This window comes from Daphnia pulicaria, chromosome 6, assembly GCF_021234035.1.
Source record: "Daphnia pulicaria isolate SC F1-1A chromosome 6, SC_F0-13Bv2, whole genome shotgun sequence".
NCBI lineage: Eukaryota > Metazoa > Arthropoda > Branchiopoda > Diplostraca > Daphniidae > Daphnia > Daphnia pulicaria.
This window is the reverse complement of record NC_060918.1, coordinates 11,831,495-11,859,283: the sequence shown is the minus strand read 5'-3', so window position 1 is coordinate 11,859,283 and position 27,789 is coordinate 11,831,495. Positions and strand designations below refer to the sequence as shown.

The following is a 27,789-nucleotide window of genomic DNA, read 5'->3' as shown; positions in this document are numbered from 1 at the left end:
AAGTTGACTACGCCAATGCTGGTCTCAAATCAGTGCCGCTCCCTTGCGAAGTGATTCTTTTCCATCAGCCCGAAACAGACAGCCTGAAGATGGTCCGAGTATCGTGTACATTAAGGAAAACCAGACAAGTCGCCGACGAAGACGACGACGTTTCTGGCCGATGCAAAACGATCGACGTGAACGAAACCACAGTTAAGAGATGGCGGAATTTGATACCTCCTCTATCCCAGAAAAAGCAAACTTGGGATACTGATCAAACTTATCAAGACTAAATCACAATTCGTGGCTGGAATCAATTTCAAAATGACGCCGGAGCAAGACTGAGTTCAAGGCGCCATCCAATGCGATGTGATCCTTTTTACCATGTTTTTACTAGCGGTGGCCAAAATTCGTAAAGTCACAGAATCTCTGACATAATCTAATAATTGTATTCCCGCAACTGACAATGCACTGATCCAAATTGCCCAAATTGCCTGAGTTCTACTGTCGGGCGCTGTAGTTCTATTGTCGGGTATTTTTTTAAAAAATATTTAAAAAAGGAGTTCTTATGTCTTTGGAGTTCTACTGTCAGCAACCCCAATAGGATAGCGCAACGTTAGACTACAGCGCCTAGCGGCCTAACGTAAGTTCAGCATAGTCATAAAGAGAGGCTCAGTGGTAGGATTAGATTAAGATTAGAGATTCAGGTATAAGATAGCGCAACGTTAAACGCTCCAGCAATATGTTATGTAGGAATAGATAGCGCAACGTCAAATTGATTCTCTCTAAATTTATAGGAGTTTATACATATTATGGCAGTATAAAACATTATACATTAATTATAGCATTAATTTAAGGGGTTGGTTGTCGTTGCTACAAGCTTTAGAAAGGTGCGCTAGGATAGCGCGTAGATCGTGAGTCGTGATGTTAAGCTTCGGAAACAGAGTTCGGAAAGCAATCCATCCGTTCCGTACGGTCAAACGTGCGGGAATCTTTTGGCTGTCGGTAGGTGGCTAAAATGGATTGTCCCCCATCCACCAGGTGACTCGAGTGTCTTCGTCAGGACGAAATTTTTGCCATTTGTTTCCGAGACTCTGACTGAAAGTGTATTCCAAATTCATACGGAATTGCGGTGTCGATCTAAATTTTCAGTCATGAAATGTAATTGGTAATGCTAGTTTGGATTTATTACATTCAATTACAATTAATCTTAGACGTTTCTATCTGAATTTAAAGGCAATCCGGCATATAATTTCACTTCGCCAAATAATGTGACGACGTGGGTTGAAAGTTGAAACTGCTGTCCATTTTGCCGAAATGTCGACCATAGTTATAGCCGTACCTATACTGCTGTACGTCTCATCTCGTGCAGAAACACTTCAGAGCTAGTAAAGTAATGTTCTTGATAAATTTCCCTGCAATAATGAATAGGTTTTGTTAGTTGATGTTTAGGTTAAAGACGGAAATCCCTTTGCTCAACTGATGCAGAAATTGAGAACATGACAAAGTCTAAGCTTCATGGCTGTTGTATCATGGTTTTGTTGCAGCCAGCTGGTGAAATACGTGATCGAGTCAAGTTAAGCTGCAGCTGCTGCATGCAGTTTATCGAACTGTTGTTATCCCAAGTGTCACTGCAGGAAGACTTCTGGAATTGGTAGTTTTATTGATATTATTGGTTGAACATGGGAAGTCTTTTGGGTTTTTTGTTTGTTTTCTAAATTTTGTATTCAATTGACTAGTTAACCTCTGATGTGTTGTAGACAATTAGGGGTAATATTTCTTGTTTTCAAATAATTGTTTCCGTTCAAAGATAGCCACATTGTAAATCAGCTTCCAATAAGTTTTTTTTTTCAATGTTCTTCCAATCAAACTAGAACAAAAATTCCTACTCAGTATTACCAAGTTTTTTTAACATGTAGATGTACAGAATTCCTTCCTGGTTTCTTTTTCAATTTCAATTAATTACTCTTTTTAAATTAAGTAATTTTTATTATCAGTACCCTTTTTCACATTTTAAAATGTTATTGGTTCATTAATTTTCTTTTGCTTAGTAGAAGTTCATGGCCAGTGTGATGTTTGAGCTGTTTATGGTGGCTGTTTGGTGTAGAGTGGTTTTGCAGTCCCTTTCCAGTTGAGAGATGCTCTGAAGTGGAGCTTGTGCATACTTGCAGTTCAACATCACACTTAAATGTGTCATTTGCCTATGTTGGTGTCCATGCATATTATGCAGTGTTGAAAAGTTGAGTTAAAAAGTCAATGTTATCTGATGGCTGTGAATCTTGTTTTTTCGGTTGCAGTTTGTCGATTTGTCGTCTCTTGCTACCTGTACCGGCGTTGAGGTAATGCTTGATGTTTCGTTCAGTTATGGACTTTTAATTAAAATCTCTATTCTTTTTCTCAATTTAATAGTTTGCTGCCGTTCCATAGACTTGATCCATTGGTAACACTGAGGAGAAGTTGCTGAAATTCAATACTCGCCAATAAATTATGTAGATGTAGAAAAATTACAAGTGCATATCTGGGCTCCCTTCTTCAGTGGCCCCGTTTCCCTAAATAACCACTAACCAACGCACGCCAGTGGTCACTCACTCGCTGCGACAACCAGAAGGAAGGGAGATGTCTGGTCGAACGAGGACTTGCAAGGCGCATGATTCGATGAAATCTGTTGGAGGGTCATGAGTCTAAGCCGGAAGCCTACTATGATGCATTGCTCTCATAATAACTGCTCCTCGGCTCTCTTCGCTCTTTTTCCGGTTTCTCTTAACCATGGCCAGGTAATCTCCCTGGTCGAGTCAGTCGGGCAGTGTCTTCCCCTGCTTGACTGGCTGCAGTTTGAACCGGACGGTCTGTTAAAATAAGAATTTAAATCTAGAACAACGCCTTCTTTTGAGCGGCCCGGACAATCCTGAATCCTTTAGGGTTGTCATTCCATTGAGGCTTAAACGAGGGTATGTAATTACACGTTAGTCAAATTGCTAAAGCTACAAATTCAATTGTTTGTATTACCCAGATGACGCGGAGGTGTTGCCCATTGAGGGGTTTTGGTGACAAGGAGTCAATGAACGAAACGCTAAACCAAATTAAAAAAAAATATTAAAAAAGGTAATGCTAGATACGACATGAAGCTTTTGCTTTCGCAGAGAATAATGTGTATTTGTGTGCAACCAACGATCCTTTATATATCCGAGCCGAGTCCTTTCCATCTATTCGGTGTGAAGAGAAAAATCCGAATTTCAACACATTTTACTGCTTAGCAACGAAAACAAAGCGAGTGTCAAAACATCGTTTTACTTGCGCATACTTTATTGCGGTAGAAACGCGTTGATCATGTAACAGGGTAAATTTTTTCCCTTTTTTTCATGCAGCATCAAACGACACGCGATAGGTTCCGGTGGTCATCAACTATTCAAGATGGTAGACCTGTCAATGTAAAAGACAGGGTAAGGATAGCTCCTGTAAATGTTATTCATTTATGTTAAAAAGCTGCTAATAGGATCTCATCGTTGAATCTGCGGTTACAAAATCCATGGGCCTAGAGTTCAGGTATTGTCAATCTATCATTCGATTTGTGTTTTAGATTCTCCTTAATCAGTTGTGGAAATACGATCTTTTTTCCCCCGCTTCTCTTGGATGGTTATTTAGCATCATTTAAGTTCATTTTGGAGTTAGCGTTGTGAACGTAACGGACGAACTCTGACAGTCTATCGAGCTTTAGAAATTTCGTAAACTTTCCCATTTTATTAATTTTATTCAACCGTTTTATGAGAAGCTTCGATTTGTATTTTTTTTTTAAATTAATAATTTACATTTTTTTAAATCTCTATTTTGAGATTTTTTCCTCCGGTTGCAGGTACAAGGGTCATGTGTTTGAAACTTAGATAAGGTTGCAGTAGAATATTTCAAAAAAGCCAATTGTTCAAACGGTTCGAAATTGAAGATTTATTCATTCACTGAATAAATGAGTCAAATGACTCAAATGTCAATTGGTATAAAGTGACTAAAGTTTAAGCCATTATCATTTATGATTTGATATTTATTTTGATATTGGATTTTGTAGACCCATCCCTAGCAACGTCAACCTGCAGAAAGAAAAAGGCCAGTTTCTATGGCCTTCAGACTCGAAGATCGCTGAGATAATTACGTAAAACTGGCATGGGGTTGGCGTAGAGGTTGGGTGAGAATGACACGTTTTTCAACATTATCAAGCAGGTAGAATAGCCGCAAGGGTAAGCTATTTGGTCATTTTGATATTTTGGTTTTTGTTGACCCATCCCCGGCAAAGTCAGCTGCAGAAGGAAAGGCCAGTTTGCATTTCAATTGAAGGTCATGGAGATCATTACATAAAAGGTGTTATGCAGTGGTGAAGAGATTGGGTGAGAAAGGGACGTTTTGCATCATTATCAAAAAGGTAAAAAAGCCGCAAGGCGTAAGAGGAGGGGTGAGAAAAAGTCGTATAAAAGGCGAGAGAAAATTTGACAGGGATCAGTCGAGCGAGTATCTCCGACACGGTAACAGCTGCATTCTTCGTCGTAATACCAGTTCGGTATCATGGGTAATTTTGAGTCGGAAATCTATTCTATCTTTGTTGTTAGTTGTTGATACGACTAGTTACATTCGAAAAATAATTTCCAATTGTTTATTGCATAGTTAATTATGGTGTTGCTGTTGGGTGTCGTATCGTTGATGTCGACCACGAGAGAAAATCTTACAGAAGGAAAGAGAAAGGGCAACAGAAGTCAATCGAGTGAGCATCTCCGACCCCCGGAAACAACTGCATTTTTCGTCGCATCATCAGGTCGCAATTACGGGTAAATAAATATTCTGTATTTCTACGTGGAATTTTGTATCAATTTCTATTTTTTCTATCTGATAATCTGTCCGTTATTTTTTGAATATTTCATATTGTCTGGTTAACTATGCCGTCGTGCTGCTATTGGATGTTGTATCGTCGATGGCTGGGTCGACCACTGGCAAGGGGTCCGCAACTCAAATTTACTACAATAAAAAAGGTAAAAAAGCAAAAAAAAGTGAAAAAAGGAAAAAAAAGGAAATTTACTTTACGTGGTAAAAGAAGGCGCGAACAAACCCCCCCTCCTCCCCATCCCCTCCCTACCCTTTTATTTTCGCTTGAAGGAAAGCCTATCTCAAAAGTAAAAAAGGAAAAATAAAGAAAGGAAAAAGTAAAAAAAACAAAAAGTAAATTTGAGTTGCGGACCCCTTGACCACTGGTGTACCGATGTCTCCTGGATAAGGCGGATACCAACCTGCAACGCCGCCGCCTTACTACACAACAATATACGCAACGACCAGTTACTACACCGAGGTTGCACAGTTTGGTTTACAGTTAAACCACCAAGGATCCAGATTATTACACCACAACTTGTGCTGCTCCTCGAGCTACACTACCAAAGCGCTAGAGTACTACACCGGGGTCCTAAGTACTACACCACCAAGGCACCTAAGACAACGCAACTACGTATGCTGCCCCAACCTACGACACCGAGGCTTCAGCTTATTACACCACCAAAGTTGTCGAATACTACACAGGAGCGCCCAAGTACGATAGAAATCAGTCGAGTGAGCTTCTCCGACACCCAACACGGCAGCCCCGAAGTTTCGAATAAACTTCGCTTCAAACAGTGGAACGGCAAACAGTGAAGGTGAGCTCTTTATTATTGGAATTATGTGGAACATTTACTAATGACATGTTTTCCTTCCTTGTCTGTTTTACGAACAAGAATTCTACTGCAATCGCGTCGAATTGAATAGCAAAGATAACACATTCGTACGTGTACACCGCGCCGTTAAACTTGACATGATTGGTCGGAAAGCCAAACTTAACGATGGCGGTACCATAACCTACGACAAGTGCATTATTGCCACAGGTAAACATTTTATTCCAAAAGAAATTCGTCTTTAAAAGTCTCGATGATTACACTTTTATGGAATGTTGAATAACTTTGATAATCTTCCTGCTCGATAGTATCTAAGAATCTATTTAAACTGCTAGCAATTTATTTCTGTGAATTAGTTCTACGAATAGAATTAGTACTACGAATTCCTCTTAAAATGGCCTTTATTTTCTTGTTAGGTGGTAAACGAAAATCTGTTCCAATCCCTGAGTGGTGCCCTTAAAGATGCCCACGAGCACGTAACGCTATTCCGCAACATCGATGGCGGTAACATAGGCTGAGTTCTCCCTAAATACTTGAGCCAATGGATAACCGAGAAGGTGAAAGCGGAAAGTGTTAATGTGTTGCCCAAAGCTAATGTGGAGGGTGCAATTTGGAAGACTACAAGGTCGCATTGACCTTAAACGATCGTCAAAAGGTAAACAGTTAATTCAGTACATGTTTTAGCGATGTTAATTAAAATCTAAAAATTATTTTAGCAGATATAAACCGAGTTGTCGCTGCTGTCAGTTGGGACGCAAACACGGATTTGGCTGTCGCTTTTGGTTTGGAAATAAATTCCAATTTTGTTGGTTATTGAGTCAATACCGAGCTTGAAGCACGATCGAACGTCTGGTTGGTAAGAATCCTTGAACATTTTATTTCATATAAATTGTAATACTTGTGACTAAAACTTAACCAACAGACTGCTCTGATGTTGTTGTTAGATAGTATATGAAGTTCTTGTTAAATTAGTTTCTTATTATTGGGTATGGACTTTATTTTTTATTAGGCTGGAGATGTTGCGTCTGTTTGTGATATCAAATTGGGTCATCGTCGTATGGAACATTATCACTTTGCTGTTGTGTCAGGGCGATTGCTGGATAGAAGAATACTGGCAACGAAACATGGATGAACAACTGCAGTGCACTGTCACCAAGTGCATTCTTCGTCGTATTATCAGTACGCAATCGGGTAAATATTCTGTTTCATGGAGTTTGCATCAATTATTTGTTTTTATCTGTTAATGTATATATACTGAATATTGATATTGAATATTAAAATTAATTACCGCCTATTTGATTGTAGTGTCATGCTGTTGCCGTTTGTCGTATCGTTGAAGGTTGGGTCGATCACTGGTGTACCCATGTCTCCTGGTTATGGCGGATACCAATGCACCACGCCGTCGCCTTGCTAAACAACGACAACATTCGCACCAACCGGTTACTACACTGAGGGCCACAATTACTACACCACCAAGACTCCATTCGCAACTAATGCTGCCCCAAGCTAAACCACCAAAGATCCTGAGTACTACACCGAGGCTCCCAAGTATTACTCAGTTCCTACTTCCTAGCTACTACACCGAGGCTTCAACTTATTACACCACCAAAGCGGCTGAATACTACACCGAACCGCCCAAGTACTTCACCACCAAGGCTCCAGAGTATTACACCACAACTTGTGCTTCCCCGAGCCGCTATACCGAAGCCCCGAAGTATTACTCTGCCCCAAGCTACACAAATACAACTGAGGCGTCCAAGTATTACGCAGCCCCGACTTACTACTCAGCGGCTGCTCCTTCGTACTACGTTAAATCGGAATACTACACCGAGGCTCCAGTTTACTACACCACAACCTACGCTACACCTAGTTACTACACCGAGGCCCCTATGTACTACACTACCAAGGCACCTGAGTATTATAACACTACTTCCGCTGCTCCGACCAACTACACCGAAGCTCTGAAGTATTACTCTATCCCGAGTTACTACACCACTAAGGCACCTGAATATTACACCACACCCTACGCTTCTCCCACTTATTACAGGGACGTTTCTAAATACTAGAGTCGAATTTTCAATTTTAATAATGTTCAGGTCTGTCGGTCATATCTTAATAATTACTAGTCACTGGGAATTGTTGATCTTTAAAGAGGAATAGTTTTTTTTAACCTTGGTAATCATTTTGTACGACTTATGACACCTGAAGCCTTTGACATTGCGACGTTTTTTATTTTTATTGGATCTTTCCTATTTCGCATGTTGGAGATGACTATTGCTCTAATCGCTTTGCATTCCGACATGTTTTAGTGTTTGGACGAACTTCATATACAGGGTATGTTACGAAAGGAACTTACTGTGGTGTTTACTAAAAAAATTTGATACTAGCTCTGTTTTTAACCTTAGTTGGCGTAACAAAAAAGTTGCAGATAGTGTTTGGTTTTTCATAGAAGTTTATTTGAAGGGTCTGGAATTGATCAGTCACTTGCCTATAACATATGTAAAACTTCAAAGTTGTAAAAAATATACAAGTCCTGAACTAAACATTAGGGATTGCTTTATTGTCTCACCTCCATCGACAATTCCACCACATTTTACAATCACATACATACATACACTTAAATTAACCCGTTGGCTGCCACGCCATACAACCCGTAGGTTGCTTACTACTACTCTACGCGCCACGTCTGAGGGATCCGTGACCAAAGTGGAACTTACCATTGCTGACAAGTCCGGGCTGACCGGGTGACAGGAGAATCCATCACCGTATCGACAAGAGGGAAGTCCCTATAGTGCATTGCCTTATCAGGCGCCTTACGGCAAGTTTTGGGCTGGTGCGACTTTCCGACCTCGCAGCATGAAAACCACGAGACCGAACAACGCACGCAGCCCGTGCTAAGGAGCTAGGGGAGGACAAAGGCGTGGCAGACAACGGGTTAACACTAACACAAACATATTAGATTACCAACAACAAATGATGATCCACGCTGACATTTTGGAGATACCGGCGATGTTTTGGTGTCCATCTTCTCGACGTCTCTTCAGCATTACCTGATTAAAGAGAAAACAATTCTTTTTTAGTGACATGCCAATAAAAGTTACATAATACAGATAGAAACAATAATCAGGTTTTTAGCTCAAAGATTTAAATATGCAATTTTTTAAAGTTTAAATCAAGCTTGCAATGTTGAGAATTGTAAACAGAACAAGGCTCACTTGCTAGTCTCTAAAAAAAATTCCGGAAGTATACCGGAAGTAACCACAGCGCCTCAACCATTGAGCTGTCGTCAGATTAAACCACATATTCGTGATCCCCATAAAATTTGGGGTCGATTAGGTGTGATTTAAACGAAATCCAAAATTTGGCCAAAATCGAGAATTTTCCTGAGACATAGAGCTGTATTTCACGACGGCGTGACAAAGACATATCATTATGTAAACATATCATTAGGAAAATTCTCGAAACCGGAAGTACGCGTACGTAAAAAACAAAACATGAACTTTACCCCAAATTTTACGAGGATCACGAATATGTGGTTCTTTTGTGCGTCAGATCAATATTTACTAAACTACTGACAGAAATGAGAAAACCGGAAGTAGAAAAAAAAAACACATTTTTAAAAATCTAACAAGTGAGCTTTGTTGGGGGAATAGTTATCGTTTGTTATCACTACGAAATTACCACCAAAAACGGTCGATAAACGTTTAAAGAGAAGTGCAAAGTTACTGAAACTGGCTGTTTTGACAGCTAAAATGATCGAAAAGCCATCTAGCGTTAGAAAAAAGAAACGTCCAAGTAAAACTTCGTTTGCGCATAAGAAAGGCCTGATTTTGGAAACTATTACACAGACAGAGTTTAACGCAACTAGACTATTGGTAGATAACCTACGAAAGTAAGTCAATTGTCGGGTACCTGGGCATAATTCCGTGGTGAGTAACTGCAGGTGTGTAACAGCAAAGGGGGTAGACCACTGAAGTGTTCCAACTCGTCGGTGAAGTAAGACAAGTTGTAGCAGCAAAAGCAGTGAAGCTAGATGAGCGTACGTCGGGAAGCAAAGGATGGAGCAGAACGTTGCTGGATGTCCCTCTTCCTTCATGGACAAAGGTCAGCATTGGCTTAAGGATCTATTACATGCTCTGTAAAAAAAAAAATATTGCATTAATGTCATTAATGAATTTAAAATATAACAGTTAATAAAGCATGTCGATCTTTACCTATATTAACAAGCACACTGAAGTTTTCATGATAAAAAACCACAAAAATGGAAATCACAGCAACCAACAGCCTTACTCCTCAGGTTGCGGTAAATTTCCTGATGCTAAAGAAAGTGTCATTAAGTATTGCAGCAGCATGGTGATAGGTTATATTCATGCTTACCTTTATCATATGGGTGACTGCTGCTGAATTGAGTAAGGCATTTGACGTGGTGTGGTTGGTGTGGTAGCAGTAATCGGGAAATAACTTGTCTTCACACATTTGTATTCCACAATGTGTGAGCTTCACACATGAGTTATAGGCTTTTGACAAAATGATGGGTCTATTGGAGGGAAAGTGACTGAGCGCTAAGTCAACTTTTTGGAATGACTGACAGTATGCATCTAAAATTTGAAGAAATAAGTTGGTACAGTATAAAAATAAGGAAATTAGGTCAAGATAATCCTACATATGATACGAAGTTCAATTTGGTATATGAAATCACAGGAATATAAGTATTAATTAGCATCCAATTGTTTCGCCTATTTTGCCTCATTTCACGATGTAACAACAACAAAGGCGACACTGGCGAAATCTGGTAATGAGTTTTTGAATCTTAAGTTGGTTGCACAGTCACAGCTCATTATTATTGGAGTTCTATTGTCGCGTTTGGAGTACAACTGTCGAGCACTGGAGTTCTATTGTCGGGTATTTTAAATAAAATATTGGGGTTCTATCATGGTGTATTAGTACTACACGTGTACTGTGTTACTAATACACCATGGTTCTATTGTCGATGGAGTTCTATTGTCGGGTATTTTTAAAAATTTTGCAACCAACTTAGGATTCTAAACTCGTTGGGATACGACTCCGCCACCTAGTGCTCAAAAATCATAAACAGCAGAATCTGTGAAACGGGTTCTCATCATAGCCAATAGATGGTGATGTCGGTTCGGGTGGGTCAAAATACCGTAAAAATAAAACAATTCACGCAGACACAGTGCAAGAATGAATGAGATTGCAAAAATTACAAAGATACGTGCGTATCATTAAGGTATCCCTAATTATCAGGACGCAATTCATTGTATAGTAATTTATGCACCGAACAGGCTTTACTACAAAGCGGAAAAAATCGACTAGACAATGGCAAACGAATTTGTGTGTGTACACAAACAAGGAATTTGTACAGTCTGGAAAGAAGCGACTCATCCCGAATTTCAAATGATTTTCCTTTCACTAAAATCTATATTTCCAGATAGATGTGACTATCGAATTGGAATACAAACTTTTTATGAGTTCGACGAAATCCACAAATTGGCGTGGCGTTGGTCTTCTAATACTCTCTTGTGCCGTGCATGACGGGAGGATCGCTGTAGCGCATCTGTGGTGGTCCGACAGCGATTCTATTGTGCTAACAAGTTGGTCATTATTCCTGGAAATGGGAATGCATGCGAGAATACATTTCGTCAGCATTAACACCGCAAGAAATTTTTATTTTCATCCCTCTCTCGCAGGCTGTGTTTGTCTCATTTTCAAGGACTTTCATCATTCTTCACGCCCAATTTATTGCTTGGTGGTGGGTCGCTTATTTTTCTAAAGATTAAGTACACATAATCTAAGAAACTATTTAAGTTTTTTTTTGTCGGAGCTGGTGCCTGATTTCTCGTCACACTTTGATGTAGGTATTTAACAAAATTTTTGTCTATGTAGGCAATTTTTGTCTATGTAGGCAATTTTTGTCTATGTAGGCCTAGTGTTCTATAGCGCTGGTCTTCCAAAAAATTTATTTCTGTTCTACCACCCAAAAATCGAGTTCAAGTGAGCCTCACTAGGTGTCGAGATCCTGCTCTTGATTATAGTTTATAATAAGCAAAATAATTCTTTCAAAACAAAATTTAAAAAAAATTCTCATGGACATATTTTCGTAGCATTCACGAAAACCAAGACCAAATAGGAAACCAAATAAAGGTTTGACACGGGGCCGAGTTACGATGAAAAAACTCCGCCTTGTTTGGTTTATTCCGGCAGTTGGCCATACCTGTGTAATTGAAGGCAATGTTCTGCAAACATAAATAATTGAAAATGTCGTCCTGTTTGGTCAACACCCTTCTCGGATGTATGATTTGTGGGCTGGAAAAGAAAAAGAAAACGGAGAGATAAGAAGAAAAATGCGTTTGAACGTTTCGTGAGAAGCCAATAAGGTTTTGCATGTAAATTTTACAACAGTATGAGAACTCTGGATCATTTTTTTAGGATATGCTCAGCGTGAACGACACCTTCCCCAAGTTGGAATCCACAGCAAAGAAAACGGTGTTGCACGTACTGTACATTGTTCAATAACTGCTAACGATTGCGCTACAGAGGACTCGCAATTTTTAAAAGCAGTGTACCCTACGACTCGGCAATGCCATACTTTGTTACCATCATGTTTCGTGAAAGGTGAGAATTCCCAATTCAGACGTTACGTAACGGACAAGTCGAAGGAAAATTCGTTTCTGGTAATATAAGAATCAAACAGAAGGAATTCAATCTTGCATAACAATAATAATAGTAGTCGTAGTAGTAGTCAGCTATAATGGAGTACATAGTGTGTTCTCTGTCCGTCTACACACTGAGCATGGCAGATATGTCGTCGAGAAAAAGAAAAGTGCTATACGTCGGTGTACCGCAGCGGAGGTTAGTTCTGTTGTGTTCCTGAGAGATAGAGAGACGCGGGGATGCCGCACCTGATGGGCTGATACGACCACAAAAGAGAGAGAATGGGATAGATAAAGAGGAACTCGAAGAATGTGAAGAGGTGTTGTCAATCACACGACCCTACATGCTCCCTGTCTGCCTGTGAGGTCTCCATTAAGTCCGTGCCAATCACAACTTTTGAGTTCTTCATACTCATGCTCTCGAGCAGTCGGTGCTGGCAGCAGTACTTACACAGCTTGTATAAGCGAGCGGGAATCAGGACCGCTGCTCCATCACGTGAACAACTCCGAGAGACGTGCTGGGATGTAGCCTGCTTCTCTTTTGGAACAACCACAACCGGCATTTTGATCGGAACAAGAGAACGGAGTGTTTTTCTTCTTTTCTTTTTTCCCAATTCCAACATTTTTTTCTATCCAATTCCTATGCACACAAGTGATATAGTAGTATTGATGCTATACATGTTTAAAAGTATGGTAGACGAGGCTTATCACTTATAAATCAGTTGGTAACCCGCGCCCCGCCCGGTATGTGCGCTACATTTTTCCCTTCCATTTTTCAAGAGGCGGACGGAGAGACGACTTGCTGCTGCTGCTGCCCAGGTGTTTTCCGCCACTAGCTAGCAGCTCTCGGCTGACGGAATATTCAATAACCGTCACCATAAATTTGAAAAAAACAAATTTTCTAGAGAAAAAGAAAGAGAGTTCCAACAACAGAAACGTTCATTGTAGGAAATTCGATTTCAGACACAAATAAAACATATTTCTTCTCGGCATGCGCCGTGCATAATATTAGGGCCACAGCCAGGCGAGAAAGATTCCATCCACATTGAAAATGAGCACGATATATAAAAGAATGACATAACAGTCGTATTTACATAAACGGAACCATGGATACTGCGAGCTGAATGCGCGCATCCTGGTGGTACAATAATAGCAGTCGTCAAGAGCCTTGAATGATTCCATCGGCTATTGTGTTTCTCTCTATATCTGCACAGGATGTCATTTCACTGTTTAATCAACACGAAATGATCGATACAATATAGATTATATACTCGCCGGATAGCTCCGGAAGTGACATCATTGCGGATGGCTGAAATGGAGGGGAGGGAAATAATAATAGTAACAACAAGAAGAAGAGAAAGAGAGAAAAAACAATTGAAACGGGCGTCATGTTGAAGCAGCCGCATACACAAACGTGCACTTCAGTCACGAGAAAAATACATGTTTTGTGCGTCCACGTGTGAAAACCGCATCTATTCGAATATTACCCGAGGGCTCGGGAATCATCGAATCGAATCGACGTGTTCTAATCCGCCATCTTCTCCCGATATACCAGCGCCCAAGTTACTTTTTTTTCCATGCAGTTTCTACGGTATATATCCCTTCTTTGGAAAATTGACGAGAAATGTAATGGCATGTATATAATATCCAATAGTTTGATTGTTTGCTGCGTTATTTCCCACACGGCGATTGAAAAAATCCCCGCCTGAAGCAGGTCTCTCACAGTCATCAACCCAACACTTAATTAAATTAAGGAAAACAACACTTTTGAAACCGATGAATGGCACTCTTTTGTACGAGTACATTTTCTCTCTAATACTCATTCGTGCTTCTATAGACTCTGTGCCGGGCAATCGGAAAACAGAGGGAGCATAACAGGTGTGGACCGGTGGCTAAACGAAAACGATGTCTTACAGACATGAGAGACATAGTAGTTGCGTTGTTTTTCTCTTTTTATCAATCTTCGTATGTAATTAAGCGAGATAAAGAAGGCAAAGAGTTTCTCTGAATGCCCCAATCCTGGACTATACATGTAGAAGAAGGGGAGGAAATGAAAGCAAGAGGGATCATCATCATTGCAGTCTACATATATATAGTCCTTCGTGTTGGAGTGTAACTGCTGTTGGATGGCTGACGGCCACCGAAAAAGAGATGCCGCCGCTCCGCTGTGTATTAGCTTCTAAGATATGCGGAGCAGGCGATTGTTACCAACCCGCTCAATTAAAGGTGTTAAGGGGGCGGTGACCGTGTTTTCCATTCTCTTACCGCGGTGTTGTTGTTCCCGCACTCAGAGACACCTTTATTTTCGTTCATTACATCGAGAATAGGGTTCATGATAAAATATAAAGTCGAAATGGAAAAACAAAAATGAAACAAAGACCCGAGCGACGAGAGAAAATGTATGTGTAGCTACATACATTTGAATCCAAGAAAATGACTCTTTAAGTGGATGGAAAAGTTGATCTAATGGAATTTTTCCGTCGTTCAGTGATGCGGTCTTGTTCTGAGCTGCAAAGACCCATCATGCGGATGAATCACGGATCTCTGGAAATAGGTTTCCCACTTGATTCAGTGAGCCAGCATACGCCCGCATTCCCGCAATAGCTAAAGCTGTTATGAATTTTATCAACCACTTTTCCCTTTGCTGGATAAATGTTTGTTACTCCGCATGGATTCATATTCTGTACACAGACCTGTACATGTATAAACACCCTTGAAAAACCACTAAATTAGATTTCAAGAAAGGTTTGAACTAAAAAAAAAAATGTAGGTAGAAAAGGTGTAAAAGTAAAAAAAAAAAGAAAAATCAAAGCGAAAAAAAAAGGGGGAAACAAGAAAAAAAAACGCGGTGAAGTTATGATGACTGCCAAGAAGACGAACGACGAAAATATATGGCCGGTACACAACGAGGTCCGTTCGGCGGACCTCCAATTTCATAAAGAAATGAGAAAAAAAAAAAAAAAATCTCGTCGGAGCATTTGTATAAATGGTCCGGAATGAAGACAATGTCGAAGGCAGCGCAGCCCTTGAGGCCACACACGGTATAACCGACCAACAGCAATCATTTTCTTCTAAGTGGCGTTATATGATGGTGCTGGCCGCGCCGAGCGGTATTATACACAGCCTATATTGAATGAAAATACCTGGTAGTATTCCGAAAGCATCAACGCGTTATGTAGTACAACAACAACAGTCCATCCAGCAGCGGATCGAGAGCTAGGCTTTTTTCATTCGAATTGTTCTTCTGTCCAGCCACAGCACTGCATCATTTCTTTTTTTTTTTCCTTTTTTTTTAAATTTTATTGTAGGTATTATTCTTTCGTGTTTCTCTTTCTCTCTTGTTATTATTTTTTTATACCCACTAGACTACATGAAATGACTGCATGAATTATATTGCTGCCGCCGCTTTGCAACACCTGTGGCCGCCAACTAAACCCTTTTTTCCATGCCCAGCCCAGAAACACACCGCGCTCCACAGAGCGCGCACCGATTTATACGTTATCATTCCGAGTGTGTTTCTTTACACGTACGTATGTATGTATATATATATCCTTTGCAGGCTAATCCGTGAATCGCCCGCCTTTGATTACCATCGTGCGTCTTAGATTTCGGCCTCCATTCCGGACGACGGGTGAAAACAAAAAAAAGCCACATTAGGCACGGCCCGCGGGCCCTACTGGCTCTTCCGACCAAATATTTAACCGCGACGTTTGTTGATTTCTTACATGGTGTTCAACTATGTGTGCAAGCAAACGTACTATATAGACACACTGATGTCTACTACTACTACACTTGTTTGATTTGTTTCTTTTCTTGTTCCTTCACGCTTATTGGCCTGGTAATTAGTAGTTGGAGGCTATATACCCAGAAAATGAACGGGTAGTTTCGCTTTAAACATCAGCACCAGCAGGGTTCATTCGGGCTGACTGTGTTTTTCTACATTTCTTCAGCGCATATATCTACTCACGAATTGTGGGAACAAGAGCAGCAACGCTCTTTTTCCGTGCGCTAACCACAACTCGGCGGTTTTGGGCCGGGATCACAGAAATGAAACGCCCGGGATGTGTTTTCTACATCGCGGCTGCATGCAGAAGAGCTCTTTTCGCCTGTCAGACATCACTGTCTTCTGTTTACACACTCAATATTCATTTTCATTCGTCAAGAGTACGCCCTGAAGCTCATGTGCGGTGTGTCCTGTGCTGTTTGATTCGCCGGCCGCAGAAACATCGCCGTGTGAATGGAACCGAAAATGGCCTGAACGCGGTTCGGCGTGTTTACACGACTCGATATCAATTTGAATTTTTTTGTTTTTGTTTTTAGATGCGCTCTCGCCATACATGGCGACGAGAATTCGTTCAGTTGTATCTACGTGAAAGTGCTGTCTATATAAAGTCTAGTCACATATAGCAATCACCTATATCAGAACCGTACTTTTCACAATTCTCATAGTAGATTGTTGCCGGTAGTCAAATGTTTGGGCAGCACGGTGGAAAGAAACACAACAAAAACCACACAAAACTGTTGGCCAGACTCCGCCTTTCGAGCTAGCCTATTGGTCGGCTCAAACTCCTCCCGCTCCGCATGTCATGTATCTGATTCTTCTATCTTATAACAAATACTTGCACACGTGTGCAAATGCTGCCCACCTCGAACAAAAAAAAAAGGAAAACATGTACACACATCCCTACTATGCTGATGGAAAGAATCTACTGCTATCGACTACTACTATCTACCACCCAAATCGGTCGTGTACGCACAGTATCTATTGATTTATTTCATTATTTCGACTTGTAACGGAGTCGATGGGGGGAAACCATTTGGAAATCATTCGTTAGAAGGCTAAATTTAAATACACGAACACAAACAATCGCCCGTGTACCAAGGAGTCGAGTTCACGGCTATTTGTAATTCAGTTGCTTCTGCCGTGCAACAATAAAAAACATCAAATGCAATAATGAAATGAATGAAGTGGAGGGGGTTGGCGTCGCTCAATTTCGGCGAAAAACGTCTGGGACGACTGTGTGGGCCATTGTCTGTCGGGGGCTGTCATAATGGTTATTTCTATACAGTTAAGTGACACCACCGCTGGTGGTCCTCGTCTCAAACGTAACAAATCGGCATCGGGAGGTTGTTTTTGTTGTTGTTTGATTCCTTTCTACCTTGTTGTTGCTGTTGATGATGATGATGATGAAGGATCCTCGGCTTTGGTCAAGTCATCATTGTTCCATCATCCCCCTTTTGGGCTTTTTCGGGCCTTTTGTTATTCAATCTTCTCTGCTATAATAGATCGCGCATTAGCATCGCCGGGCCCCACGGTTCAACACCAATTCCAGGATTTCTCCCGGCAAGTCCCGGCGCAACCTATTGTCTGCCTGCCCGTCCAACACTGCGGCCCGGCGATTGTTTGTTCCGCCACAGTCGTTGTCATGCTTCGACAAACACGCGTATATATATATATATACATCCCATCATCCAACCCTCTCTCGGATGTTACCCAAAGAAATAAAAATAAAAAAGAGTTTGATCATTTTGATCGTTTCTTTTTCTTCTTCCAGGACCCCCCCCCCCCCCTTTGGGCTTTTCTCTAACTCGATTTCGCGGAATTAGGCGTGCATTATCGGCCTTCAAGCGATCCATGAGCCGTGAACGCACGACATTCAAAAGAGAATCTCGGGAGGCGCCATCCAGGCTCCGTCTTTGACTATTACAACAAAAAGTCAGAAAAAAAAACGGTCGGGTTTTTTTATTGGCCTTTATTCAACAATCGACTCGGCAAACAATTCCGAATGGAGAGAGAAAGAGGGGGGGGGGGAACAGCATGAGAAAGTGTAAATCATCCGTTTTTATTTTAGACTTGAAGCGAGATGTTCGGGAAACGACAGGAACCAGCAGCAACGGCAGATTTGCACATTTACTGCTAGAGCCATACGCAAGTCTGATAATACACGACAACGTGGAACTCTGAGTGCGGCCCCGAAAACTTCCAAACGGCTCAAGAGAATATGGGCGACAGCGAAAAGTATCATTTGTTCAGGCGGGCCTCCTGCTGTGGGAAATGCTCATTCCAATGAAGGAACATTCCGGATGGATGGGCGATACGGTGCGGACCATCTGTTGTGACTGGGTGACATGCCATTCTGGCTGTACGATTTGCATAGCCTATCTCTATAAAAAACGACGCCATTTCTCGTGCGATATGAAAGACAGAAATTCACATGGGCTCTAATCTAGCGCTGTGGGGGGGTTTGTTTTCCCTGTTCACATGATGCTGGGAAACATCTTCATGTGATGGACTTGAGAGAAAAAATCAGACGCGGCCAATTTTCTTTCATCGGAGCTCAAGTGTGCATTGCTGTGGTCGCGCTACTATTGATTTTACAAGCATAAAAGAGGATGAACAATTTTTACTTTTTTTTTTTGGGAAGCCCCTGTCAGTATAATCTTCGCAATCGACTAAGTAGATACCCATCATCCATATGGGAATACCTTTTTCGAATACCTGATGCTGCATTCCGAAAGAATTTTTCCACATTTGGACTCATATCTTATTCCTTTTGCCTTTGAAAAAAAAAAAAATAATAAAAAAAGGTCCTGTGGGACTTTACAGTTCCTGTGCAGGTGTTCAAATACCTCGACAATAAAGGGCTGGTTCTTTTCTAAAGGATATGCCAATGCGTTTGGTGTGTTCCCCCTCTTGGGGTGTGAGATAGAAACTCAAATGATCTCGTATATTTATTGACAATGATGATGGGCCGCTATACGGCCTGTTAATTCGCTCGTTGATCCTATTATTAGCTCTCTCTCTCTCTCTTTCTGGCGTATAAACGCGGCCACGTCTATTAAAGTACTTTCCCCCATCTCTTTTGTTTCGTGCGTTCCTATCCACCTTTTACAGTCTCACCTAGATCGATAAGGATGTACCTATATTGTGATTTCCAAACGTCTTTTCTTGTGTGTGCAGAGCTCAATTATCGGGAGAGAAACGACCTTCCCATGACGGCTAGATCGTCTTTCTAGATGACCGCATTTGGAAGAGAAAATAACAAGACTCGACGGAGATCTCGTTGGTGGTGGCCTGATGTTGTAGTGTAGAACCGCCGTCAGTTTGATGGTACAAACAAGTATAGGCCGTAAAAAGATATATGCGTTCTTATAGTGTCTATATAGTCCCGGAGGAGGTAGTATAGAGAGAGGCGAAAGGTGTACAACCCAAAATAGATTGGCTCTTGGAAAAAGAAAAAAAAATAAATAGGAGAGAGCCCATAATGTGTAATAACATGATTCCATAGACAAGAGTCAACATGAAATGTAAACGAGTTGGGCTGTTATTTCGGCTTATACCAACAGCCAGGTATGAAACATCTCACAAACTAGTCAAACAAGAATGGGAGGATGGATGCTGGCCGAAAAGAAGAAGAAGAAAAAGAAATTTAAGAGAGAGAAAAACTATTTAGACCACTGGCGCGCGGTGAAGTTCTTTCAACAACCCGATAGCTATATAGGCTTTTATGTTCAACATGTGTCGGTCTTGTATTACCATCATTCCTCCGCCGATATTGCTGACTGCCTAGCAATCCATTAATCTGTCCGTCGAGGCGAGGGGAATTGGGTTTTGCAACTTTTCAAACTTCTTTTAATGATTCCCTTTGGAAGTTTCTCCTAGCTTGCAACACACACACACCGCTAGATAGCTTACAGCCATTTGGGACTTGCCGAAATGTTATTATTCTTCGTTTGTACTCTTAAAGAAAAGAAAGAAAGAATCTATACATCGGCATGAAATAAAAAAAAAATATATATTCTTTTCTTTATTTTGACGAAATTGTTTCATTGTTTTCGTTTTGCATATCTCACCGGGTGTAAAAAATGCGCTCAACAAACTCCTCAAAAATCCATGGTAGTGTCCCGGTAGTGTATACAAATACAATGTGTATCTACTGTATACATACTGTACTATCACCATAGCCATTGATGGTTGATGGAGCGAATCAAATGAAAGAAGAAAAGGAGAATCTAATAATAATAAGAAATGGAAAAACGGTCTGTGTGGTGATCCCCACAACAGACAAAAAGAAAAGGTTATATACTATAGTATATTTTTCTTTTCTTTCTTTGGTTTTATAGACTTTTATGGATCTGAGAACCTTTGCCTTTCTGTTCTGTTCTGTTCTGTTTTTTATATGCGCATTGTCGAATATAGTATATATAGTATACGTTTGTTTCTTCATGCAGCGCTGGCTGGATGCCGATTCGATTTCAAAGGTTTTGGTTGGCATCAGAGGCGTTGAAGAGGATGGCGTCCCGCCGAGAGTGACCCGCGGATCTCACTTCGGGCGAGAACATGGAGAGATGGGAGGCAGAGCAGCTAAGGAGAAGAGAAGAAGAAGAAGAAGAAGAAGAAGAAAAAAAGATCAAGTCGGCGATGGCAAAGAGAATCAAGGTGTTGGGAAATAAATCGAGAACAAGATGGGGGAGGAGAAGATGGCAGGGGCGCTGCTGGGCAGAGCCGAGTTGGAATAAGAGAAAACAAGGAGGCTGGAACTCCACAAGATGCGGATGGTCGATGCGTATTAGGTGGAAAAGAAAAAAGGCAACAAGGATATGTACATATATAACGAGAGAGAGGAAAAGAAGGAGGGGTTCAATCGGCCAGGGCTCCCCGCTCGGAAGATGTGGGAGTAGAAGAACAGGATCCTCCGCATACAAGAAAAACCTTTTTTCTTCTTCTTCTTCTATTTTTGGTTCTTTTTTCTTTCGTTTCTGGGAGGAGTTAGCGTATGGACCAACGGATAACAAAGACCCCCTAAGATATGCTTTTCTTCTTCCTAGAATCTCTGCTGTGCTCCTCTCTGGATTGAAGGAGCGAAGGAGGGTGTTTTTCTTCGGGGCCTATATGTGTTCTGCTCTGTCCTGTTTTTGTTTTATAGTCCTCCCATTTTTTCCGAACCCCCGTCTACTATCTCTTGACTTTTTTTTTCCCTATTTCGGTCGATGCGCTTTGAAGATAAAATAGAACTAGAAACTATGAGTCAACCTTTTTTCTCTTCTTCTTGTTCTGCTGGAGCAGAACCCGACCACACTCTAACACGCTGGATGGCTGGATAAATACCCCCTCCAGGTTGTCCCAAGTGGCCCCACGCCGTCTGGGAAAATCGACGTATACACACACACACACACACACACGGAAAGAGATAGAGAATGGAAAAAGAAAAGTTTTGTTTCTTTTGTTGGGACGATTCTTTGGGCTTTGCTGGGTGTTCCTTGTTTTTCCCATTGTCAGAAAAATCCTCCGTTTTCATCCTCCAGCGAACCAACACCCGCTCGAACACTCGAAACAGGTTACCTGCGCCGTACCATGCCAACCAGTCAATTTTCCATATTCTTACAATGTGGACACAAGAGGACAGGTTCGAGGCCGTTTTCAAAAGAATCTTTTTTTTTCTTTCTTTCATGGATTTAGCTGACTATATTGTGCACATTCTGCGCACTGCGGTTTGGTTGTCTGTCCAAACACATTCTTCTCTTATACGCATATTCTCCCGCAGTGACAGAAAGAAAAGGGAAATTGATTGACTCGTAAAAACTGCGCTGCACACAATGGGCCTTTTCTCTCCTTTTCAAAAAGAAATCCAAAAATTGCTGCCAGCGCAAATAAGGGAAAATTCAATATTTGGTTTGCGCATACATTCGCCGCGGTTGGAAATCGACCAACCGCGCGCTCGCATCCGCATTCAAATCCGGCTGCTGCCCTTTCACGCCTTCAGCTCGATCCGTCTCTGACTATAATTCTTTTTCTCCTTTTCAAACAAGTACATTTTTTTTGAGCGTTAAAATCTCTCATCCCAACGATCAGACAAAATAAAAAAAAAAATTGGGAGCTTTTTTTTTATTTTGTAAACGGGCGGAGCTATAGGTATAGGGTCATAAAGTTTGCGTTGGAATGGAATAACAGGTCTTGTGACAAGATCGAAATGAGCTGGAAAAAAAAAGCACAAAAAAAGGCAATGAGAAAGAAAGAAAAGAGATGGTCTTATACACTCTCTCTCTCTCTTTGTTAATTACGTCGAGAGTACAAGAAGAAGACCAAGATGACCTGCTATAGTTATTCCATATCTTTCCCTTTTTGGACCGAAAAAAAGAGAAAGAAAGAAAAGGTTCAACTGCAAATTGCATAGCGGTGACCTTTTTCCCCCCTCTCTTGTCTTATATTCTTCCCTTATAACTCTGTATACAAGAGAAAATAGAACCAGTTCAAAGTATGTTAATAGCATAATAGCATATATCAAGTTCTGGAGCGAAACCTTCTCTATAAAACAGAGAAAAGAAGAAAAAACGGTTCTAATAACGAGTTGGGAGACTGTGTGTGTGTTGCACAGGAGAGGGGTGAGAAACGGGGAAAGACAAACTCAACTCGGAAGAATCACAAGGAAAGAAGTCCCTCGGTCCTGGGTATAGTATATAGCAACAGAAAACGAATTGGCTGTCGCTGGCAGACTGCTTGGCATCGCCCGGCTCCTCCGGGGCACTTTCACGGGGGGAAATTACCCCTCTCGGGGACGATAGGTGTTGGGACTTGGGAGTGTGTGTGTGTGTGTGGGGAGAGGGGAAAAAAAGCCGGTGGATGGTAATTTTGGGGCCTTCCTATATCATAAAAATAAGAAGAAAAAATTGGAACCGCATGAAATAGAAATACATTCGTTTTTCTTTATTTTTTTCGTGAAAGGGAACCGAGACAAGGAAAAGGAAGAAAAGTTCTTTTTTGATAATCGAGAAATTCTTATCAGAGGGCGGTCTCTGAGCTGCTGCTGGTGTGTGAGTTTGTGTGTGTGTATACATTTATTCTCCGGTTTCCACCTGGTTTCCACCTTTTCTTTCCACATCCTCTCATAAACAAAACAAAAAATGAAATATAAAAAGAAACGGGGAAAACCTCCTTGTCAAGTTACTTCTGTTTGTTATTCATTCCGACTCGATTTTGTTACTGTGGAATAGCTAGAAAGAGAATATGATAATACTCCGATCGCATCTTCATTTGATCATTTCTTTTCTTTATAATAAATCGTAATACAAAAATTTAGCTGGAGAAAAAGGGCGTTCAATCGATGACAAGCGCAGTAGGAAGAAAAACCCTATTTTGTGTCCTCTTCTTTCCATATGTAGCCACAAAATAAACGATATTTTAACTATCTGATCAAACATGTCAGGTTGGCTTTTATTCAGATATTTGTTGAATGGGTTTTTTCGAATTCTATGCGCACCATCTCCTTCCATTGATTCCTTGACATTTTTTGACCATCAAGTAGTTTGTCGAGCACACTATGATTGCACACTGGGACACATTTTCATTGTCCGAAAGAAGAAGGTGCACCGTATAGAGAGAGATACAGATTCTGCGCTCCCAGCGGGAAGATCTATACGTCCTGAACACTCGGGAAAAAAAGGAACCCGTTGGCTTATATTGGCCACACTCTGCGTCTGCTTTCTGGGACCTATTGTGTGTCTTCCTTTGAGGACCCCAAAAAGTTAAAAGTCGAAGAATAGAAATAAGATGCCCGTGGAAGAATAAGAAAAGACACCATCAATAGAATATTCATTTTAAAAAAGAAGAGTCAGGAAAAGGGAAAAATGTATCTCTCTCTCTCACTTCCATACACACACAAAAATAAGAAAAATATATACAGTGTGTATGGAAGAATTCATCTTTCTATTTTCCGACTCTGTTGGGGATCACCCAACTATTCTCTCTCGTCGGTCGTGCTGCCTTTTATTCTCTCTTGTGTGTATGCCACACGCTTCTTCTTTTCAAAGAAAATTTTCCAATAAATTGTACTGGAAAAACTGTTTCTTTTGAAGCTATATATACTATAGCAGAAGAGAAGGGAAAAAGTCAAATACAAGCGATGGTATACATATATACAGTGCATCATAAAAATAGATGTATACAATTGTTGGGACTATTTGGCCAGGCGGCAGAGGTGGAAGATTTGTTTCCCTCATTTTAACCATATACAGATGAATATACACTATATAGCTGCATCGTTGGAATAAACGAGCGAGAAGGGTTTAGTTTAAATAGCAAACCACATCGCTCTCTCGACTCTCTCCACACAAAAGAAATGGAAAAAAGATAAGGTAACACAACCCCCCGAAATAAGAAACATGTAAATATAGCTCAAACTGGGCAATAGACATCATCAGTGACAAATATGGCAATAGGCGAGAGAGGCAGTTTCACTCCCCCAGCTATGGAACACATATTAATGCATCAAATACCAATCTAGCAGTCCATTCTGTATCACCCGAATACCAAAGAGAGTGCGTCTATAGTTCCTATACAGAGCCCGTTCTATTGGCCGGCTGCAAGACGAATTATTCAAACGGATTGCTGGCTGTTTGTTACGAGTCGGAGAAAATCAAGCGAGAAAGAAAGAGAGAGAGAGAGACCTTGATGGAGTGTACAGGCCATGCCCAATAAGGTGCTCATACAGTGAATCGTCCGGCGCGTTATATATTGTTCGCTGGAAGTGGCTGGAAAAGGAAACGGTACGTGGAATGATGTATAATACCAAACAAGAGGGAAATGAAATGAAAGAAAAGAAAATACCATCACAGCAATTACTCAACTGACAATTCCTTTTTTTCGTTTTTCGTTTCCCTCCGAGTTGTCTTAAAACAAAAAAACTGCAGCCGTTTCGTTCGTTCATTCGTTCGTTCTTTTTACTCCAATCGTGAAGCGGTTTGCTGCTCGTATTTCTATCCCACGCTCTGCGGCACTTGGCTCCCACTTACTGGCCGTCTTATTCTTTTGATATAAATCAAAAAAAGAAGATCAACTAATAGCCGAAAGGCGCAATGTTATTCTGTTTCTTTTCTACTTTCTGCCGGTTTGCGTTCCCGGCGGAATACGAACGGGCCAAAGGCAGGAAATGGAGGCGGAGCGTGTAGAAAAGCTGCCAGAAGCCTATACCACCAGGATACGGCAACCGATGAAAAAGACTATCCTGACACTATAAGAACAAAAAAAAAAAAAAAAAAACTTTCAAACCTAATAAACATGAATATGGTGAACATACATCAAACGTACAGAAATAAAAAAGAAGAATAAGAAAACCACCACCATCCAATAGGGCCCGGGTTATCGGCTGTGTGATGATGGTTTAATCGCACTCTTCCGCAGCCCGGTCAACGTGAACGAATATTTAAAAACGAACGACCCCGAAAGATATAGTAACTTGCTTTTTTTTTCTTCCTTTAACGGCCATAGTGTGCGCTGTATTTGTATTGCTAGAGCGTAGCTGCTGCACACGTAAGGTAACAACAGGCAGAGGTGCCCCCCTACTGCTGAAAAAATAAACGCTTACATTGTGACCATAATATATCTCTAACATGAGCCTGTTATTGTCTTACAATTTTTTTTTTCCTTCTTCTTCTTCGTTCCTCTTCAACAACCTGAAAACCACCATCGACATTCCTGCAGCCCTTGTAAACTGAGGCTAAGTGTCTCCGGCGGGGGGTCCGCTCTCCGGCTCTCCGGTGGCGGTCCTTATAACAACACTTCCCTCATAGTTTGTATGGCTATGGCTTTGTTGGGGCTTACTTTTCATCCTCACCTTCATAATTGAGATTATGACGCAATCAAAATCATCGCCTGAAGAGAGCGATCTAACTTGTCGTCGAGTGCCGCCACTCTCGAGTCTCGCTCAAACATTTAACAAAGGACAGACAAATTCTAGTGCCGAGTTGATCGAACATTTTTTTTACTTTGATTTTTTACGCACAGATAAAGTTGTGAGGTACAAAATAAAACAAGCCTGATCTGCAGAGAGACTGAGTAAACAAAAACGGCAAAAGGTAAAACGGCAAAAGTCAGCTCAGGAATAATCGTACTCCGTGCTATGTCACGATTTATAACAAACACTACCAAATTGTCAAAAAGGAAGTATTAAGAAACATTTGTCCTACCTTTATGCCTGGGAATTACAGCCAGGCATCCACAAGTGCTCCATCCGTTTAAAAGTTGAAGATACTAGTTAAGGGATAGGAAAAAGAGTCTCAGACTCGTGAATACCCCCACATTCACATGGGCGTACACGAGGACAGAGGGGATTTCAAGAAGGGGGAAGAAGAGAGACGTAACTTTGACGACATCGGCAGTTTCTCCATTTCGATTCCGGATGCTGTTTATCTAAAATTTAAAAAAAAATAATAAATGGGTTACAAAACATTTTATACAAAAACAACATGTAAGGAAAGGTTGAAAATGAGACAGTGGGTAAAAGCAAATTTAGAAAAATTGGGAAAATTGAAGGCTTTTATGTAACACTGCACTTATGCAGTCCTGAATCATTAAAAGATCTAGCAGACTGTCACAGGAATAAAAGTAACACAAATTATTACCCACACGATGATTCTGAGATTGTTGCTGATGACAGGTTGTTATGCAATAACAGCACAAGCAAATTTTGGATATTGTGTTGCTTTGATGACTGGCTCTGGTCTCAAATCTGCATAAAGAAAAAAAGGTTACATAGTGCAAACAAACTGCCATGCATCGGCAGGAGGCTTACATGAAATGCTAACCAGAAACTAACATTTCACAAATTTGGAACAGGTTGCAGGTTGCACTCTTCTATTTATTTAAGCCCCCATATAATCTTTCTATTTGTATTCTTTTTTTTATTTACCTGCTAAACAGCATTGAGTGTGTATTAATATTAAGCTACTCCCCGCAACAGTATAAAGAGCCCCGACCAGAGCTCACACGATGACCACATTTCTGTAATGTTAATAATTCTTGTGCTATTTTTCGAATAGCCACGTTTCCAAAAAAGTTATCGTTTTGTCCTCCATAGTTATCAATATTATTCACTAATCACTAATCAGAAATCACTTCACCTCGTTTTCGAAACTTGTTAACAAACCGAAACAAGCAGACGACCTTTTTGTGATTTTGTTTTTCTATTACGTCATCGTTGAGAAATCGATATAAACAATTAAAAATCGACCCCTAAACACTAAAATGCGGTTTTCTTATTACCCACACTCGACATCCACAGAACTGATCGGGGGAATATTTTAACAGTTTCTTCTCAACAATTTACTCTAAGTCTTACTACAGTCAAGATAAAAGCAAAAATTTGCACAAAACCCGCAGATAATTACCCTCCAGGACTCCCTTGGAAGCCAAGAGTGAAAAAAAGAATGTTTCCAGTTTAATGAAGTACTACTATAAATTCCTGTCCTTCCGCATTACTATCCTTCGTTATTATACATAAAAATGTTCTTGTTATTTCTCATTAAAAATGTTTCGTTTGGAGAAGATGAGAGACGCTGTGCTATTGTGGCCGCAACAAAAGAAAAAGGACGAGAGGCTGATCAACAGGGAATGACCAGCAAGTTGCAATACACGGTCGACAGGCACGCGTGATCGTCCCAGCCCGAATTTATTGTACTAAGTATTTTTC

General features: G+C 40.8%; 1 protein-coding gene and 2 long non-coding RNA genes across 11 annotated transcripts in view; 1 reads left to right on the top strand and 2 right to left on the bottom strand.

The window, feature by feature from the left end:
• LOC124344219 (extensin-2-like) overlaps positions 1 to 10,798 on the top strand; it is a 271,667-nt gene extending 260,869 nt beyond the window's left edge. The window contains exons 1-7 of one of the 6 annotated variants that reach the window (XR_006919574.1): positions 5,206 to 5,639; positions 5,718 to 5,864; positions 6,071 to 6,309; positions 6,371 to 6,510; positions 6,664 to 6,845; positions 10,273 to 10,275; positions 10,787 to 10,798. Coding sequence is in view for 1 of the 6 variants with exons in the window: in XM_046797730.1 (XP_046653686.1) it covers positions 7,031 to 7,720 (690 nt within the window). In the remaining 5 variants the exon portion in view is untranslated. Of the gene's footprint in view, positions 1 to 5,205; positions 5,640 to 5,717; positions 5,865 to 6,070; positions 6,310 to 6,370; positions 6,511 to 6,663; positions 6,846 to 6,959; positions 7,808 to 10,272; positions 10,276 to 10,786 lie in introns of those variants that run through there. The other 5 variants (XR_006919572.1, XR_006919573.1, XR_006919571.1 and 2 more) reach the window with 5 other exon arrangements.
• LOC124344267 lies at positions 8,666 to 10,568 on the bottom strand. Its single transcript, XR_006919618.1, has 5 exons — positions 10,318 to 10,568; positions 10,032 to 10,252; positions 9,869 to 9,972; positions 9,567 to 9,790; positions 8,666 to 8,704 (listed from the first exon to the last, which is right to left on the bottom strand). It is a non-coding gene; the product is annotated as an uncharacterized LOC124344267 (long non-coding RNA).
• LOC124344279 overlaps positions 10,714 to 27,789 on the bottom strand; it is a 41,997-nt gene continuing 24,921 nt past the window's right edge. For 2 of the 4 annotated variants that reach the window (XR_006919638.1, XR_006919637.1), the window contains exon 4: positions 26,675 to 26,829. This is a non-coding gene — a long non-coding RNA (uncharacterized LOC124344279). Of the gene's footprint in view, positions 11,281 to 26,673; positions 26,830 to 27,789 lie in introns of those variants that run through there. The other 2 variants (XR_006919639.1, XR_006919636.1) reach the window with 2 other exon arrangements.